Here is a 17,808-nt window from a genome sequence, read left to right on the forward strand (position 1 = left end):
AAAATGGTTAAAAAGTAGTGTTCACGGGGTACCCCGGTCGCTCATTTGGCTGAGCATCTACCCTTGGCTCAGGTCATGATCTCAGTCCTGGGATTGAGCCCCGTGTCAGGCACCCTGGTCAGCGTGAGGGCGGGGGCCTGCTTCTCCTCCTCCCCTCCAGCCCCCTTAATCTGTACACGCTCACTCTCAAATAAGAAATTGTAAAAAAAAAAAAAAAAAAAAAAAAGGAATGTTCAGGTTTATGATACCCTTTGTCTAGGAATTTTAGCTTTGGAGTATAAGCACTTTGGGTTTCAGAGTTTTAAGGAAATCAGATCTAGGCAGTGGCTGTGTTTCTTGCCCCCTCACTATGAGTCTTCCCTCAAAGACCTACATCAGGATGTCCAAGGAAAATAGAAGAAGAAGAAACGTGAATGCTCAGGGGCAATTGTTATTTGCCTTTCACTACTGTCCTCTTTCTTTCTCTCCGAGAGTAGCATGTGCTTTGATAATACTTTTTATTTAATATAACTTGTCTACTTTGGCAGAAATAAAAGGCACACCCTAGGGAGGCAGTTACATTTCATAACAAAATCATTTTCAAAGAAAGAAAATAAAGCTGTAGAAATGACAATTAGGATGTCAAATTTTTCAAATCTGGATAATTTTAAAGCTAAAAACTTTGAAGAAAATATTCAAGTAAATGTCATTAAGTGGCAATTGTTATGTTTCAGGATGCAGCAAGAAGTTTCAGATCTTAATGAGTCAATTCTTATAATACCTGACTTTTTAAATTCTGGAGTTATTTGGAATGGCCCTAAGATTTATATATAGGTTCACTTTTTTAAATGAATGTGTCATGGTATAAGTGAGATGACTTTGATTTCATTTAAGTGAAATTTGAATATCTGATTGGTAATACTGAATCAGTTTCTTCTCTAAAAATTGAAAATTTTTGTGGATATAATTTTAATACATTAAATCAAATTACATTCTTATCAGTAAGTTTGGCTTCATCTGACTATGCATTATTTTGGTTTTTTACCTTTGGCCTGTATGTAAGAGAACTACATAAGGATACTCCTAAATAAGGGTTCTCCTAAAGTGTTTTGCTTTGCTTCTTCCCAAATATCACTAGATCACAAATATAGGCTACCTTCAGACATTCCTTGCATTTATTTTTAGATTTTTCTTTACCCAGATCTTCCCTATAGAGTGGTATAGGGTATTATCCAGACTTTTCCATCTTTAAGAGAACAGAAATCTTCAGAGATGAGGCATCTTTGTAGTAGTAATAGTGGGGGCGATGGGGAAGTATTTTTGCTAAATATACTTCAAGACCTGTTCTCAACTTTTCATAAAAAGGGATCGTATTGGATACCTTGTTTTTAAGTGTAATAAGTAATTGTATCTTTTTCATGATTGTTCATGAAAATATTCGATCAAAATTAAAATGAGATTTAAAAATGTCAGCAGGGAAAATGCAAAGACGACAAGATTTGGTTCTTTGAAAGTATTTGCACGTGGTGAGGAGAACAGATCTATAAAACACGTAACAGTATAGTTAGGAAGTGTGTTACTAAAGGCATATGTGCGGTGTATTGTAAGCATGTGGATGACAGTGGTTTAATGGAATATTGGGTAGTTTGTGCAGCCTTCTTCAGCGCTCTGCTCTGGCTACACATTAGTATGACCTGAGAAGCTTTAAAAACAACTCAGACCAAGTGAAACCATTTGTGGAAATGGGGCTCATTGTCTATTTTCAAAAAGTCTCATACATTATGCTGATGAAGACACATGGTTTGGTTGGGGAGACCTGGCCTGAGGGCCCATTGAGGACCCGTAATGCCCCGGTGACCTCAAACCATCCAGCAGCGTGTCCAGGAAGAAGAGCTGACGTGGCAGCACGGAAAACCTAATTTTCATTTGGAGCTTTCGTGAAGCTTCTAAGAAGGCCCACATCCCTGAATTTTAGAAGATGGGTAGAAATCTAACAGCCGGGTGGAAAATAACATTTTACAGAGGCCCGGGGAGAGTGAAATGTCCTGTAGTCTGCTAGGAAGGCCTGTCCTGTGTGTGCTGTAGCAGGAGACGACGCTAACGAGTCAGGCCTTGAACATCAAGGGCCTGAACGCTTGTGGGGTGAGCTTGGAGGGAACTGTGACGAGGGAGCATGGTAGGCTGTCCGCACTGACAGGACCGGAACAGGTTGGGATTCTGGGGGCTCCTCTCTGGGGCCTGCAGGATAGACTGTCCATCGCCGGTACCCTGCCTTGCCCACCCTGGGGCACGACCCAGCATTACTGAAACACGGGTGGCTCAGGACTTGCATGTTAGCCCTTCAGGTGATCTCTAGGCCCTGCTCCTCGCCCCACCCGTGGTCCTGTCTTGTTTCTCCATTGCCTGTAAAGTTCCTACACTACTGGATTCGACCTCGGAGTCTGCCTTCACATCCTCTTGGATCCATGCCTCAGAATCCTGCTGGGCTCCCTCCGCACCTGGGGACCTTGTCTTGGGTCAGAGCACTGGAACACCCGCTTGTCTGGACAGGGTCAAAGACGGAAGTCTGCGAACTCAGGCAGAGACTGAGAGTCCATGTGGGTCTGTAGACCAACATTTTCTAGAACTTTGAGTAATATGGCCTAGCCCTCTCCCTCTCTTTTTATGGAAAACATAGTATGCTTTAATAGCTGTCTTTCCATTTGTTACTGGATATATGATGCAGCATTTGTTAACTGTGGTCTGATGGGGCATCTGGATGAGGGTGTTCTTTCATCATAGTCCTATTGTTTTAGGCTTTCAATATGTGGCATTCCCTGTCCTCAAGGAACAACATTTTGGGACGGAGAAGGGTGGGGGAGAAATCAGGCATTCTGTTTTGTACACGCTGAAAATACTGAATGTCCATGTGGAAATGGCAGGTGGTGGTAGAGTATGCAAATCTGAAATTCCAATGAGTCGTCAGGGTTGGGCATACAGATTTGGAATCATTTAGAGAAAGTTAGTATTTGAAGCCTGGGGAGAGTCTGGAGATCATTTTAGGAGAGTCTGGAGATCAGGAAGATACAGGATCCAGGACAGAGTCCCATGGACACCAGGATTTAGAGGCTGCACAGAAGGGACAGAGCCAGTGAGGCAGGAGAAAAACCAGAGTGTGGCGTCAGGGAAGCCAAGAGGAGACATGTCAGAGGAGGGTGTTTATGCCACATGCTGCTCAGAGGTCGGGCAAGGTGACAGCAGTGGTCCTGGAGTCCGTGAAGAGTAGAACCAGGAAGGTAAGAAAACAGAATTAACAGGAAAATCTCTAGGGGATCAACCAGAGCAAAGAACAATATACATTCAAGGAATCCCTTCTATATAGTACTTTGAATCATTTTATTAAATTTATTGGGTGCTTACTGTGGTGCCGAGCTTATAGCATCAGACTTTCTTCTTTTTTTTTTCCTTTGACTTTTAGAAATGAGTGGCCCAGAAAACGTATCACCTGTTTCTTTTGGTAGACGGTTACACCAACTTCTCTGTTTTTGTAATTCACTTTTAGAAAAAGCAGTTTGAAAAGGCTGAGGAGAAGGGATTGACACATTCTCACAAAGAGTACCCGGTGATATTTAATGCTTTGAGCTGATTATCAAGTTCATAATATCCTAAATCCTCTTTGCTTTAGACTATAAAAAAATTTCCATTTACCCTAATCATGTTAGAGCAGGGCCAGCTGATCGTTATCTTAGTAAGATTTTCCTTCTGTAATGGCTGGCACTGATTGATTCTGGCTATTTGTTACAAACTTCTAGAAAGGCCTTTATGATTGTTCACTGTTTAAAATGATGTCATTTTCTATTTGTGAGTGTTTCCATGATTCTGATGCAAAGCTCTCCAGATTAATAAGGCTTACGTTTCAGTCTGAATCCTCATCAGAGGGTTGTGACTTTGTATACGGTTTGGTGCCAAGAGCAGCAATAGTGTTTGAAAAATATAGATAGGTTCTCCGCCCTGTTTTGAGAAAGGAGATGCTACCATGATTGTTGTACTAAGTTAGATCCCTGGAAAAATACTGCAGTGATTAAAAAAACCACCTCACTCTGTGTATTTTGAGCAGCTCCACCTTTTACCCTTCTCACTGAGGTCAGCCCTCTCTTTCCATGCTGTCTCAGTGGAGCCCAGGGCCAACTGATGAGCCTCAAAGTCCTCAGACACAATAGGTTCAAAATGCCATTTTTCTCATCCTCCATGTGGTTCTCCTTCCGTTTGTGTTCAGCCTTCTGACTCATAACCATCAGTCCTTTTCTGTCTTCCAGCCCAGTTACCTGCCCTGCTGTTTCTCCACAATACTGCATCATCTCTTTCATTTCCATGGGCATCGCCGTAGCTCAAGACATCAGTACCTCCCCTATGGGCATGGCGGTCATCTCTCAACTGCTTCCCCCTTCCATCCCTACATATTTTTGTTGCCAGGTCAATATTATTGGAGCACCATCCAGTTCTCATCATGACCCAACTTTGAATAGAAAAAAAGTGCCTTCTGTCTGTCAACAGAATGAAGTTCATACCTCTTAGTGTTCCATCTGGCCCACCTGCCTGGCTTATGTTCTCTCCCACTTAGCAATTCCTTACATACCCCATCCCATATTCCGTGTAAACTGAATCACTCCCTGTATTCCCTTGGATTTTAATTTTGTCTCAGGGTATTCTCCTCACTTGGGACTCCCCTTCTTCCTTCAAGACCCAAGAGAAATTCCACTTCCACAAATGTTTCCCTGCTCCTGCCCCCAGTCTTTTTTCTTGAATATTGGGGGAGGAGGAAAAAAGGGAAGAATTTACAATTACTTATCAGTACCCAAAGGCCTATTATATTTCTACTTTGTATTATATTTATATATAATAAATTCTTCTACTTCATTGTCATGGCTTGAGTACAGGGTATTAATCTTTGTGCCATTAATTTGACAGTATTGTTTAATGTGTTTCCTGTTGTGGGTACTTCTAGATAGTAACTGACCAAAAGAATGGAAACTGAGTGTGTGACATTGGGAATGATGTGATGCAGTTAATTTGAATCCTGCACTCAGATTGCCTAGCCCCATATTAACTGTGTGACCTTGACCTGGGAAAATTGCTTAAAGCAATCTGTGCTTCAGATTTCCCATCGCTGGAATGGGATAAAGTTATGACCTATCCTGTAGGGTTTCTCTGAGGCTTAAATGCCATCGTGTTTATAAAAACATGTAGGACAGTCCCTTACATGTAGTAGGTGCTGTGTAAAGATAGTCTTAGCCTCGGTGAGGCAAGAGTTCTCATGTGCTCTGACAAAGTTCCTTAATATTCCTCATACTGTGTTAACCTAATGCTAAACTCTCTCAATTTCAGCCTTATTTAATTATTAATGTGAATGTATACTCAGCTATTTTATTGAGGTGAGTATAGTTAGTAAGTAGTTGCTTGAAAGTATTATTAGTTCATTACTTTTATCTCCCAGGAGATAAAATGTTAATATCAAATGAAATAGGAAAGATTTCATGATGATTAAAAAATTTGCCATCTACCATTTTAGAGAATATGCATACATTGTCTTCAGGCCACTGAAGTCCCATGGTTTTTATGTTTGAGGCTAAATTCTTAGCCTTGGTTTTGAACATTTTGATTGATTATTTAATATAGTTTAGTTCACATAGAATAATTTTATATCTAATTAACTTATTCATCTTTTCCCTACTTTTTAGGATTCAAGTGAAAGTGTGGTTTGGGAAATACACTTTCCCCCCCCACTTCTATTGAAAAATAATCGACCCATATCTCTATATAAGTTTAAAACATACAGCATGACAGTTTGATTTACTTAGGTTGTAAAGTGATTACCACATAGGTTTAGGAGCCTCCATCTTCTCATGTACGTACAATAAAGAACACAATTACTTCCTTGTGATGAGAACTCTTTTAACAACTTTTCCCATCTATTCTGCAGCATTACCGTATCCTCAGGCTGCACATTACATCCCTGGTGCTTATTTATCTTCGGCCTGGAAGTTTGTACTTTGTGGCCACCTTCCTCTATTTTTCCCTCACTTTCCCCTGCCTGCCTTTGGTAACCACAAGTCTGATCCCTTTCTGGGAGTTTTGTTTTTTTTTTTAACTATGAAAAAAAATGTTTTTTAGATTATACACATAAGTGAGATCATACAGTATTTATCTTTCTTTGCCTTATTCTACTTAGCATATAATGCCTCCAAGTTCCATACTTACTGTCACAAATGATAGGATTTCCTCTTTTTATGGGTGAATAGTATCCCAGTGTATATATGCACCACAATTTCTTTATCCATTCATCATCAGTGGACATTTATGTTGTTTCCATGTCCTGGCTGTTGTAAATTATGAGCATGGGGGTGCAGATATCTTTTCAAATTTGTGTTTTCATTTCCTTTGGATATATTCCCTGAAGTAGAATTGCTGACCATATGGTGGTTCTATCTTTAATTTTTTGAGGATCTTCCATACTGTTTTCCATAGTGACTGCACCAATTTATAGTCCCCCTAACAGTGCACACAGGTTTCCTTTTCTCCACATTCACACCAACATTTGTTATCTCTTGTCATTTTGATGATGACCACTGTATAGGAGTAAGGTGATATTTTTGTAGTTTTAATTCACATTTCCTTAATGACTTGTGAAGTTGAGCACCTTTTCATATCTATTCAAGTCCTTTGTTCATTTTTAAAATACGGGATTTTTTTTTTTTTTTTGCTTTTGGTTTATATGAATTCTTTATATATATTGTGTATTAACCTCTTAACAGTTGTGTATTTTGAAAATATTTCTTCATTCCATAGATTTTCTTTTCAGGTTGTTGATGGTTTCTTTTGCTGAGCAGAAGCTTTTTAGTGTGATATATATAGTTCTACTTGTTTGTATTTGATTTAGTTGCTTTTCCAAAAAAAAACATTACTAAGACCCAGGTCAAGGAGCTTTTATTTCTGTGTTTTCTACTAGGATTTTCATGGTTTCAGGTCTTATATTTAAGTCTTTAACCCACCTTTAGTTAAATTTTGTGAGGGGTGTAAGATATAGGTCTAGTTTCATTCTCTTACACGTGAATATCTAATTATTCTAGTGTCATTTATTAAAGAGATTGTCTCTTTTCCATTGAGTATTCTTGACTCCCTTGTCAAATATTATTTTTTTATTTTTAAAGATTTTATTTATGTATTCACAAAAGACACAGTGAGAGAGGCAGAGACACAGGCAGAGGAAGAAGCAGGCTCCATGCAGGGTGCCCGATGCAGAACTCAATCCTGGGTCTCCAGGGTCACGCCCTGGGCTGACGGCGGCGCTAAACTGCTGGGCCCCCCAGGCTGCCCTCTCTTGTCAAATAGTAGTTGAATGTACATAGTTGGGTTTATTTCTGGGTTCTCACATCTGTTCCATGTGTCTTTGTGTATGTTGTTATGATAATACCATACTGTTTGTGGATGACTATAGCTCTATAGTATAGCTTGAAATCAGGAAGTGTGATGGCTCCTGCTTCTGTTATTTATCAGGATTTCTTTGACTTTTCAGGGTCTTTTGTGGTTCCATATACATTTCACGTGTTTTTTCTACTTCTGTAAAAAATAAATGCCATTGTAATTTGATAGGGTCTTCCAGTCCATGAACACAGGATACCTTTCCATTTATAGGTTTTCTTGATTTCTTTTATCTATCAATGCCTTGTAGTTTTCAGAGTAGTGATCTTTCATCTTTTTAGTAAAATTTTTGCCTAAACATTTTATTGTTTTTGATGCTATTGTTAATGGTGTATTATTTCTTTTTCAGAAAATTTATTGTTAGTGTATAGACATGCTACTGGTTTTTGTATACTAATTTTGTATCCTATAATTACTGAATTCATTGATTAAATCTAAAAGTTTTTTGTTTGCGTCATCAGGATTTTCTGAACATGAACCATTTTCTCTATAAATAGACCATTTTACTTCTTTGTAGTTCTGATACCTTTTCTTTTTCTTGCATGGTTGCTCTAGCTAGGACTTTTAGTATTATCTTGAATAGGGATGCTGAGGGTAGGCACTCTTGTGTTGTTATTCCTGATCTTAGAAAGCTTTTAACCTTTCACCACTGAGAGTGATGTTAGCTGTGGGCTGGTTTATTATATTGAGATAAGTATGTTCCTTCTTCCTTCTGGGAAATGCATTTTTAAGACTGTTAGAATTGGGACGCCTGGGTGGCTCAGCGGTTGAGCATCTGCCTTTGGCTCAGGGTGTGACTCCGGGGTCCTGGAATTGAGTCCCACATCAGGCTCCCACAGGGAGCCTGCTTCTCCCTCTGTGTCTCTTCCTCTCTCTGTGTATCTCATGAATAAATAAATAAAATATTTAAAATTTAAAAAATACTGTTAGAATTGTTCTACAAGGATTGTGGCCAAACTGCAATTTCTGAGTCAGGTTTTTTTTTATATATAATCTGGAGTATATAATAAGGGAATTCTTTAAATACTCTGCCTCTAGCAGATGTAATGTTACCTGAACATCATATATGCAGTGTGTTTCCCTTGAGGGTATGGGAATAACTTCATTTTCTTATTCCTGCTGTTGCACGAAACTACAAAAAGTTTGTTACAGTGTTGTTGGCTCATTTTCTTGATCAAGAAAAAAAAAGGAGGGATCGGATTTCGTTTTTCTGAGGGAGATTGGCTCACAGAAGATGAGTCAGCTTGGAAGGGTTGTTAGGGTCAAAGGACTTTTTAATTCTTTAGATTTAGATTAAAACTGAGACCAGTTATGTGAATTCCACCATTGGAGATGGATTTGTTTTACTCTTCTTCAATGGCGTAGGGTGAACTGACAAAGAACATATACTGCAATTTGAAGTAGAGGTCATAAATAATCTGAAGTTTAGCAATAAAAGGAAACTATAAAAGATCATCAGATAGTACCTGCTTTATTATTAAAGGATTGGGTAGGTAATTTCAGATTGTGATTGATCGAGACAATAAAGGTTAGGTTAAGAATGTTCTAGGCAAAAGAAACACAAGCAAAATGCATGACTGGGAAAATGTAACATCTTTGTAAACATTGAACAAAACTAATTTGTATGAATATGGAATTATCCAAGACAATGGAATAAAATTTGGGAGGGCCTGAATACTAGGCTAAGGTGCTCAGGTATCATTCCTTTTATTCGTATTCACATGCTAATTTAATCCCTCATCTCCTTTCTTTTTCCTTTCCTCCCTCCCTTCTCTGAGATTGTAGCCTGATCTAGGGTAGTAGGAATGATATGTAGAAGTAGAGAGCCTTGCTGAAGAGAGGATGATAAAGAACAGGTTCACTTTTAGCTTGAGGGCATTGTGGGTACCTGAAAGGAAAGGCCTTGCCTTCAGTTGGAGAGCTGGAACTCAAGAGGAAGACTAGTGGTATGTATGGACTTATGACACTGTTTTGAGAAATGGCTGGAGATATTCTGATGTCCAGAATAGCCAAGGGTGTGTGTGTGTGTGTGTGTGTGTGTGTGTGTAGGCATGTGGAGTGGGGAGGCAGCACAGAAAACAGAGCAGAGATCATCAGAGCTAGTAGGGTAGAGTTAGGCTCTATTTTTATGATAAAGTGTGGTTCGAGTAATAAAGTAGAGAATTAACACAACTTACTGATGAAGTAAATTTAACACTTAAAGCTTTTGATCAGTGGTTTTACGTTCTCTTGCAAAATCCATATATATTTGGTCCAACACTGGGCCACTAGAAAGCTATATGATAATGGGTTGGTTGGAGTGTTCTTTTGCAGTCAGTGTTAGGTTTGTGCCAGTTACTTCTCATGATATATTATCTGTAAGTAACTAGATTTATAGATAATATAAATACAGTGGACCAGCATATCAATTAATCTCAGGGAAAACACTAAGTTTATATAACAAATCCTAGTCTATTTTCATTTTTCATACTAAAGAATAAAGATGAATATTACAAGAAAATAACAGGATATAATGTGTTTGAAAAGAGGTATGCCATAATTGGAGAATGATATCAGAGAAAAAACTAATTTCTTCAGTGGGAGAAAGGAGGACATAGTTGAGTAGGGTCGGCACATATGAAGGCGTCATTATGGAAAAACAGCTATTAATTCCTTTTTTTAGTGATTGACAATGTTAATATAGTTATCCTGGTTCTAGAGAATAGATTAATGAGAGAGGGTAATGATGCTAAACAGTGCTGTGAAAAGTGCTTTTTATAAATGATCTTTTTTTTTAAGATATGAGCAAATTTAATGAATTCAAGTATTTGATATTTGTAGTTTTTAAAGCATTGGAAGAATGATATCACAAGTTAAATGGAGGTGTGGGGTGAAACTTAGTAAAGTTATTTTTATGCTGTTTAAAATTTTCATAGCTGTGAGAAGGTTGGGCTCTACACAGGCTTTGGGTCTTCCTGAGGCCTTCTGCAAAGGGAAATTTGTTGATCCCTGCGGCCTGATGGAGTTTGTTTCCAATGAAATGAGAGGAATGTGGCAAGGAAAGTCTAGCGTTGGAGATTTGCAAGTGAAGACCTGTAGACTGCTGCATCAGGTCAGCATTTTCTCTAAGTCCATTTTTTTTTTTTTTTTTTTTTTAGTATTTCCATTTTTGCAAATCCATCCTGTTGCCAACCAACCAGGAAACACAAAAGAAACACAATACCTTATAACTGCACATGTCTTCTATCGCTAAGTTCTTACAGCACTTGATCAGTAGCTTTCTTGTGGCAATTATATCCTGCTTTGTGTACTGTTTTCACTATTTTTGATATACAGTATGAGCTCCTGGAATGTCCCTACTTTTGTAGCTACTGAAGAGCCTTCACAGTGATTGCTGTGTGGTAGGTGTAAGAAAGAATAAATAGAGTAACTGTGGACCATTGCCAACACTGTTGAGAGCCTAAGTGTCCCTTTACAAAAATTTAATGAATCTCTGTAAGGGGTAAAGTTGATGATGTGCAGGTCTGAGGTGACCTCCTTCCATGGTTTATGTTTTAAGAGACCCATAGCCTCTTCTAGAAGAAATAGAGGCTTCTTGAAAATTTCCCTATAGCAGGGTTCTTTACCTCTTTTGAGTTAGGGAGTTGGCACTCCTTTGAGCTATGAAATTCAAACCATTCCTCAAAGGAAAAAATGCGTAACTCTACAAAATGTTGCTCACAACTTGAGTGATTCAGACTCCCAAAGGTCCAGGTTAAGAATTCCCTAGCCTAGAGAATTTTAAATGTGGAAACCATATAATCCTTGTGTAAAGAACAGGAGGAAAATAAAAGTATATTACTGTATTAAATATTTGTCAAGGCAGTGAAATATTTTCATCATTGAAGTGGCCATTGATTTTTGAATATGGTAATCAATTTTGAAGTGGTTATTTAAATTTTTAATTTTCAATTGATAATTGAAAATCCTTTGCGTAATAGATACTAGAGGAATTGCAGAGAATAAAGATACCTTTGGGAACCTGTTATGGTCCTGGCCATTGATTGATTCTTTTTAAAAAGACCTGAAAAGTATTCTGTGACAGAGGATTCTGAATATGGAAACAATACTTCCTTTGTAATGAACAGGAGGAAAATAAAAGTACATTTTCTGTACTAAATATTTGCCAGTCCAGAAAAATACCTTGATAATTGAAGTGGTAATTTATTTTGAAGTGGTAATTGAAATTGATAATTTTCCATTGATAATTAAAAATTCTCTATGTAATAGGTACTAGGGGCATTGCAGAGAATAAAGATACATTTGGGCATCTGTTATGGTCAGGGTTGAATGACTCTCTTTATAAGACCTGGAAAATATTCTAATCCAGGAAAGGACATCTGTGAGGTAAGTAATATATTGTCACAAAGTGTTGAAATCAAGAATTAAAAGAAAATGAAATTAAAAATGAAGTTGTCCTCATAGAGTGATGCTTGTGTCTGGACCCTGCCATGAACTCTAGAGTCCACTTATCCCATTTTCTTTATCTTATAACCCAAGTACTAGAGACAGATGTGTTACCCAGCATTTTAAAATCTGATGTCTCACATCTATAAACCATCTGTCTAAGCTTTTCTTCTTTTCTTTTCTCTTTCTCTCTCTTTCTTTTCTTTCTTTCTTTTCTTTCTTTCTTTCTCTTTCTTTCTTTCTTTCTTTCTTTCTTTCTTTCTTTCTTTCTTTCTTTCGAGGTGGAGAAACTGGTGTAAAAACCCAAGTTTTCTGGAGAGTTCAGAAAAGAAAAAGCATTATTTTCACCATAATCTTATGTACAGCTGTTCTTGTGGAAAGAGATATGCTTGAAGTGGTCAGGAAAACCCTCCACCACAAAAAAAGTAGAGCCCTGCCTGAGACATCAGAGTACCTGAATTCTATTCAACTTAAATAATGTGATCTAGGCTTCACATGACTGTGGATTGGTTGGATATGGGCTGTGAGGGATAAGAAAGGTTCAATATGACACCTAGGTTTTGGTCTTGGGCAGCTGGGTTGAATAGATGTGCTATTTATAGGACATGGCATTATTCATGGAAGGAATGATTGGGGAGCTAGAAGTCAGGATTGCATTTTGGGGCTTGTTAATTTTCATGGAAATTAAAACAGTGATAAGCAGTTGGAAATGTAACTCAACATTTTGTGAAGGGTTGGAGCTATAGATGCATTGTCAATGAGTAGATGCTGCTTGTGGCCATGTACTTTGAGGAAATCACCCCTGTGGTAACATGTGGATTAAAAGTTCGAGGCCCCCATCCAATATTTACAAACGTTAACCTCCCATGGGTGCACATCTCCAGTTTCATAATGGAAATTAGAAGAAAATCCATTTGCCTTATTAGAATTTATTTTTAAACATCGTGAAAAGCAGTACATTATTAATAAAACTAATCAACTGAGGATTGGCTGAAGGGAGGTGGATGTGGTTATAAAAGAGCAACATAGAGTATTGAAACTGCACTGTTGGGGGCACCTGGGTGGCTCAGTTGGTTGGGCATCCCACTCTTGGTTTAGGCATGGGTCATGACCTCAAGGTCCCGCGTCGTTGGGCTTCGTGCTCAGTGGGGAGTGTGCCTGATGACTCTCTCCCTCTGTCCCTCCCCTCACTCACATATGCTCATGCTCACCTCTTTGACGATAGTGGTGAATATATGAATTTAGATAAATGATAGGTTAATACAAATGAGTAAGCATAAAACCGAGAAAATCTGGGTAAGATGGCTAATTATATCCAAGTCTGTATCCTGGTTGTGATCTAATAGGACAGCTTTTGTTAAGATGCTGCCATTGGAGGAGACTAGCAGTGTATAACGGGCACGATTCCTTATAACTGCACATGAAACTAATTGCCATTGACACATCACCTTTTAAGGAAATGAAATCATCTTAAGCTTTCAGTTAATTTAAAAAAAAGTAATAAATGCTCAGGAAAATAAGGGGTGCCCGAGTGGTGTCATGGATTAAGTGTCTACTCTTGGTTTCGGCTCAGGTGGCGATGCTCAGGGTCCTGACATTGAGCCCTGTGTCCAGCTCTGTGCTCAGTGGAATCTGATGGAGATTCTCTCTCCCTCTTCTTCCTCTACTGCTTATTTATGTACACACATAGTCTCTCTAAAATAATAAATAAATCCCCCCCCAAATAAATGAAACATTAATATTTTTACATGTAAAAAAAAGTTAACTGATTTACTTCTTTCAATTCTATCTAGTGTTACATGACAGAAAGATAAAAGAAATTCGTTGTCTTTACTATATTAGCTCTTCCTTTTTTTTGTAATGTGTTTGGAAGTATGCAGTTCTGGTTTCACAGAATGACACCAGTAGTCACCAAAATTAGTAAGCTTTTAATCTCTGACAATTTTAAGAGAAGGCTATTAAAAGGTCATTTGGTAGAGCAATGCTCTGTTTTTCTCTGCCTACATTTTTTCAGACAAATGCAGTTAGGGTATTAATATTTTTTAGAAATAGTAGAAAACTGTCTCTTATAAAGAAAATACTTGCAAAACCCAGGAGTAAGTCAAATAATTTCACTCAAAATTAAGAGCTGTTAATACAAAGATAGAAATATCTGAAGATGTTAAATAGTATTTTGTGAAGTTTGAACAACTATGACCTTTTATTTGAAGATGTTAAATATTATTCCTTGGTGAAATTAGAACTCTTTACATGCAAGTAACCATTTTAATTTTTCTATGGAAAGATATTTATCAGAATTTAAGCAAATATGAGAACATATTCCTTATTCCATTTGAAATATTGTAGTTACAAGCTCTTACACATAATTTTTGCTTTTAGGACCTTGATTTCAGTTTCCTAGAGCAGACATGCTACACATTTTTTAACCATTTTATTAGTTTTTAGTGTAAATCATTTTGACGTTGGGCACAGTGAAGAGAAACTTTGTTTCTTTGACTTTGCATCCTATTAATGAAATTGCATTTGTTCTATAGATGACATAGAAAATTACTTACCAGCAGTTTAGTTTAAGAAAATTTTGACTGGGGGCAGCTGGATAGCATAGTTGGTTAAACATCTGCCTTGGGCTCAGGTCTTGAACCCAGGGTCCCAGGATGGAGCCCTCTCCCCACACCCTCGCTCATGCATGCTACTAGCTCACCCTCAAATCTTTTTTAAAAAAAATCTTGACTATTTTTAAACTTGTTTTGAAATGAATTTAATTTCTTAAATCTACCTGGAAACATTTTTCTAGGAAGATAACAGCAGATCTGTTTCTTTAAAGAGTAATATCAGACTTCCTATGTCCCCCTAAGCTGTTGTTTGTGCTAGAGACATTGTGTTCTTTCTAAAATCCCGTTTAAAATTTTTCCAGGAATCGCTGTGGTTGAGGAACCGACTCCAGACTCTCCAACATGGCTGTGAAGAGTGTTTATGAAGTAGCTAGCCTCTTTCCAGCCCCATTTGCCATGAACCTTCCCCTGCACCCCCAGTATCCATCATTTCCACAACTATCAACCTCACCTCCAAACTCTTGGTGCTCTCTTACTGGAACATCTTCCCCTTTTCTTGACTCTTTATATGTGTCCTGACAACACCATCCTGTTGACCTGCGTTGACCCTACTCATCTTTTTCAGGCATTTTTTTTTTTTTTTTAAAGCTGCTTTAAGGAATGTAATCTGGTCAGTTTGTAGTTCTTCAGCAAATAGAAAAGTCAATCCTTATTCTCCTGTGTGTTCAATGTTGTATTCAATACTAATCCAGGCTTCAGGTGTACCTGAAGTTGTGTGGTGTGTTCCAGGTTTCTTAATGATGGAAGTAGGAAAGGAGAAGGAATTAAAGTCGAGAGGAGTATCTGTAGCTCACCCAGTGCCTCTCACTGGCTCATAGGACTGCCTCAAATTAGCAGATTTTATAATGAACTAATACAGGAAATGGATTGTGGATAATTAGGGAAAAAGGGAATCATGAGGAAAAGTTTAAAGAAACTGTATAAGAAAAGGATTATTTCACTGGATAAGTGAAAGTCATTTTCCATGTAAATAACTTTAAAAATGATGATTGCACAGTTTTCTTGCTTTCAATCAAATTTAGCACAGGAGAATGGAATTCTAATGTGGTGCCAATCTGTAAGAGAGTGGAAGAGTTTCTTGGCATTGTGAGTCTATTGATACTGGAATGAGGAGAATATGAAGATTTAAATGGTTGGAAATTCTTATCTGTCAATCAAATGGTAGCTTCACAGTTTAGCACCAACTTGTTATAAAAATGAAGGGAATATTTTTTTTTTTTGAAGGGAATATTTTTTGAAAGGACAAAGAAGTAAAGCATGACTCAGTATCTCACCACTCTGGAAATTTGAAAGCACAAAACAAGATATTTATCTCTAGAACTATTTAGGACTGACCTTCACAAAGACAGAAGGATGGGCTGAATAAGCTTAAGGACAATTTAATGTAATTTCAACGAAACAAGGACTTCCTGGTTTAGAGTTGTTGTGGACAGGTTGGACAAGAAATTTTCATAATTAGATTTTGGGTAAACTGAGCAATTAACCTTAGCAATTTAATAACTTCTTTTGTGAACAAAACCAAAATGAAAAGTGCCTAAGAAATTTAATTGGACTGCCAATCTAATTAAATGCCATTCTATGTTCTCAATAGGTAGCTGAGAGAATTTATTAAAAGCAAAAATTGAGTCCTTAAGTCTTTGCTTTAATCTGTAGGTCACTGTCATTAAGTAATCACATATGTGTTATTTCTTTCTTAAAGCTGGATAATGCAGATGAACAAGCAGCCCAGATCAGAAGGGAACTTGATGGTCGTTTGCAATTGGCAGAAAAAATGGCAAAGGTAAATTATTAACTTTGACAAACTGTATCTCTTTTCTTTTTACTCCTATTTCTGTGAGCTGAAAAAGTTCTGTATAGATAGTATCAGTTTATCATCTTCTTCTCTGTGTGCATACTTATTAGGCCCAAATATCTGAGTTTATAGTATATAAATGGAGCATATTACCTGTTTTACATATCCTTCCTGATACACAGAACATGTTTAAATTCAGTAACTTAGTAGATTATTATGAAAGCAATGCCTAAATTTCTCAAAAGGCCAGATTTAGAAGAATTTTAATACTGTGCTTAATGTAACCTAATCAGGGAAGTGAAATATTGTCCGTGCAAAATCGGAGTCCAAGATATTGAACATGGTGCTTGGCATGTTGCGGAGTCAACTAATATTTGAATGGGTGAAAAATCTAACTTGAAGTTTGTAGTAAAAGAGTCTCACAGGTAGTGTGTTCAATATGATTTTATTCATGCAATCGCTGTGTTTCTATGTAACAGGAGTAAGTTCAAACAAAAACCATTAATTTCTTTTTTAATACTTAAGATTTCTTAGAGGATAAGAAACTTCATTATCTGCATCATTCTTTAGTAAATTGATGTATTAATTTATTAATAGTAAAAGAAAACTTAGTTTTTCCTAATAGATCTGTAATACGGTGTTTTGTTTTGTTTTTCCTTTTTTTCCCTTCTGCTAATCAAAACTTTGAATATTTGGAGATAAACTCTTCCTTTAGCATCCTCCATCTTTTCAAAGAATCCTCCCTATTGAGGAGTTTTCTTCATTTCTTTAAGATTTAGGTATAATGTGCTCAGTAAAACCTACAAATATTTAGTTTACAGCTCAGTGAGTGAATGTGTACATGATCCGTGTTAACCACCTCCCAAATCAAGATAGTGGACTTTTCCAGCACTTGAGAAGAAGATACATCCCATGCTGATTTTAACAAGTGAAATGTTTTTGTTTTTGCAAAGAAAAACGCATTTATGAATAATGTGTAAGTTTTAAGAATGCTAATTCTGTGTTATCTAAAAGTCTATTAAAAAGTAGGGAAATTGTTGAGAAGTTGGAGATAAACAGGGAAGTTGAGAAAATTAAGACAATTTGGGTAGCAGAAGTGACAGTAAGTTGTAAGAACCAAGCCAGAGACAGACGACAGGGAGTCTCCAGATGTTTGAAAACATAGGATGCTGTAAATAGGGGCTAAAGAGGTGCATTCATACAACGGACAGTGGTTAAAAGGGCAACATGCCTCGTTACTATCCTCGGGATATCTGGAGAGGTACTACATCATTTTGAAGATTCAAATGTCGAGTTCATAGGATGGAAATCAAGAAGGTGAAGGCTATTTGGAAGCTTTATAGAGAAAAACCCCCAAAACCTTTAGCTGAATTGGAAAACTGGCTGGAAAGACATTAGCTTTTCTTGAAGACCTGAGACTGGGGTGTTCCAGACTCTGCAGGGCAGGACTCTGGACCTGTGGTCCACATTTGTAGATTGCCTCAGTGTATGTAGATATGGGTACACTGAGCCTGTGCATGTGGTCATGAGTTGGATTTGCTT

At 37.5% G+C, this 17,808-nt stretch overlaps 1 protein-coding gene across 16 annotated transcripts in view; it reads left to right on the forward strand.

Moving 5' to 3' along the window:
* Nucleotides 1-17,808, forward strand: part of CADPS2 (calcium dependent secretion activator 2) — a 454,201-nt gene that overhangs the window by 165,846 nt on the left and 270,547 nt on the right. For all 16 annotated transcript variants that reach the window (XR_012010532.1, XM_072783288.1, XM_072783294.1 and 13 more), the window contains one exon: nt 16,174-16,254. Coding sequence is in view for 15 of the 16 variants with exons in the window: in XM_072783288.1 (XP_072639389.1) it covers nt 16,174-16,254 (81 nt within the window). In the remaining variant the exon portion in view is untranslated. The remainder of the gene's footprint in view (nt 1-16,173; nt 16,255-17,808) is intronic.

The sequence above is a fragment of the Canis lupus genome, chromosome 18 (genome assembly GCF_048164855.1).
Source record: "Canis lupus baileyi chromosome 18, mCanLup2.hap1, whole genome shotgun sequence".
In the NCBI taxonomy this organism is placed as follows: domain Eukaryota; kingdom Metazoa; phylum Chordata; class Mammalia; order Carnivora; family Canidae; genus Canis; species Canis lupus.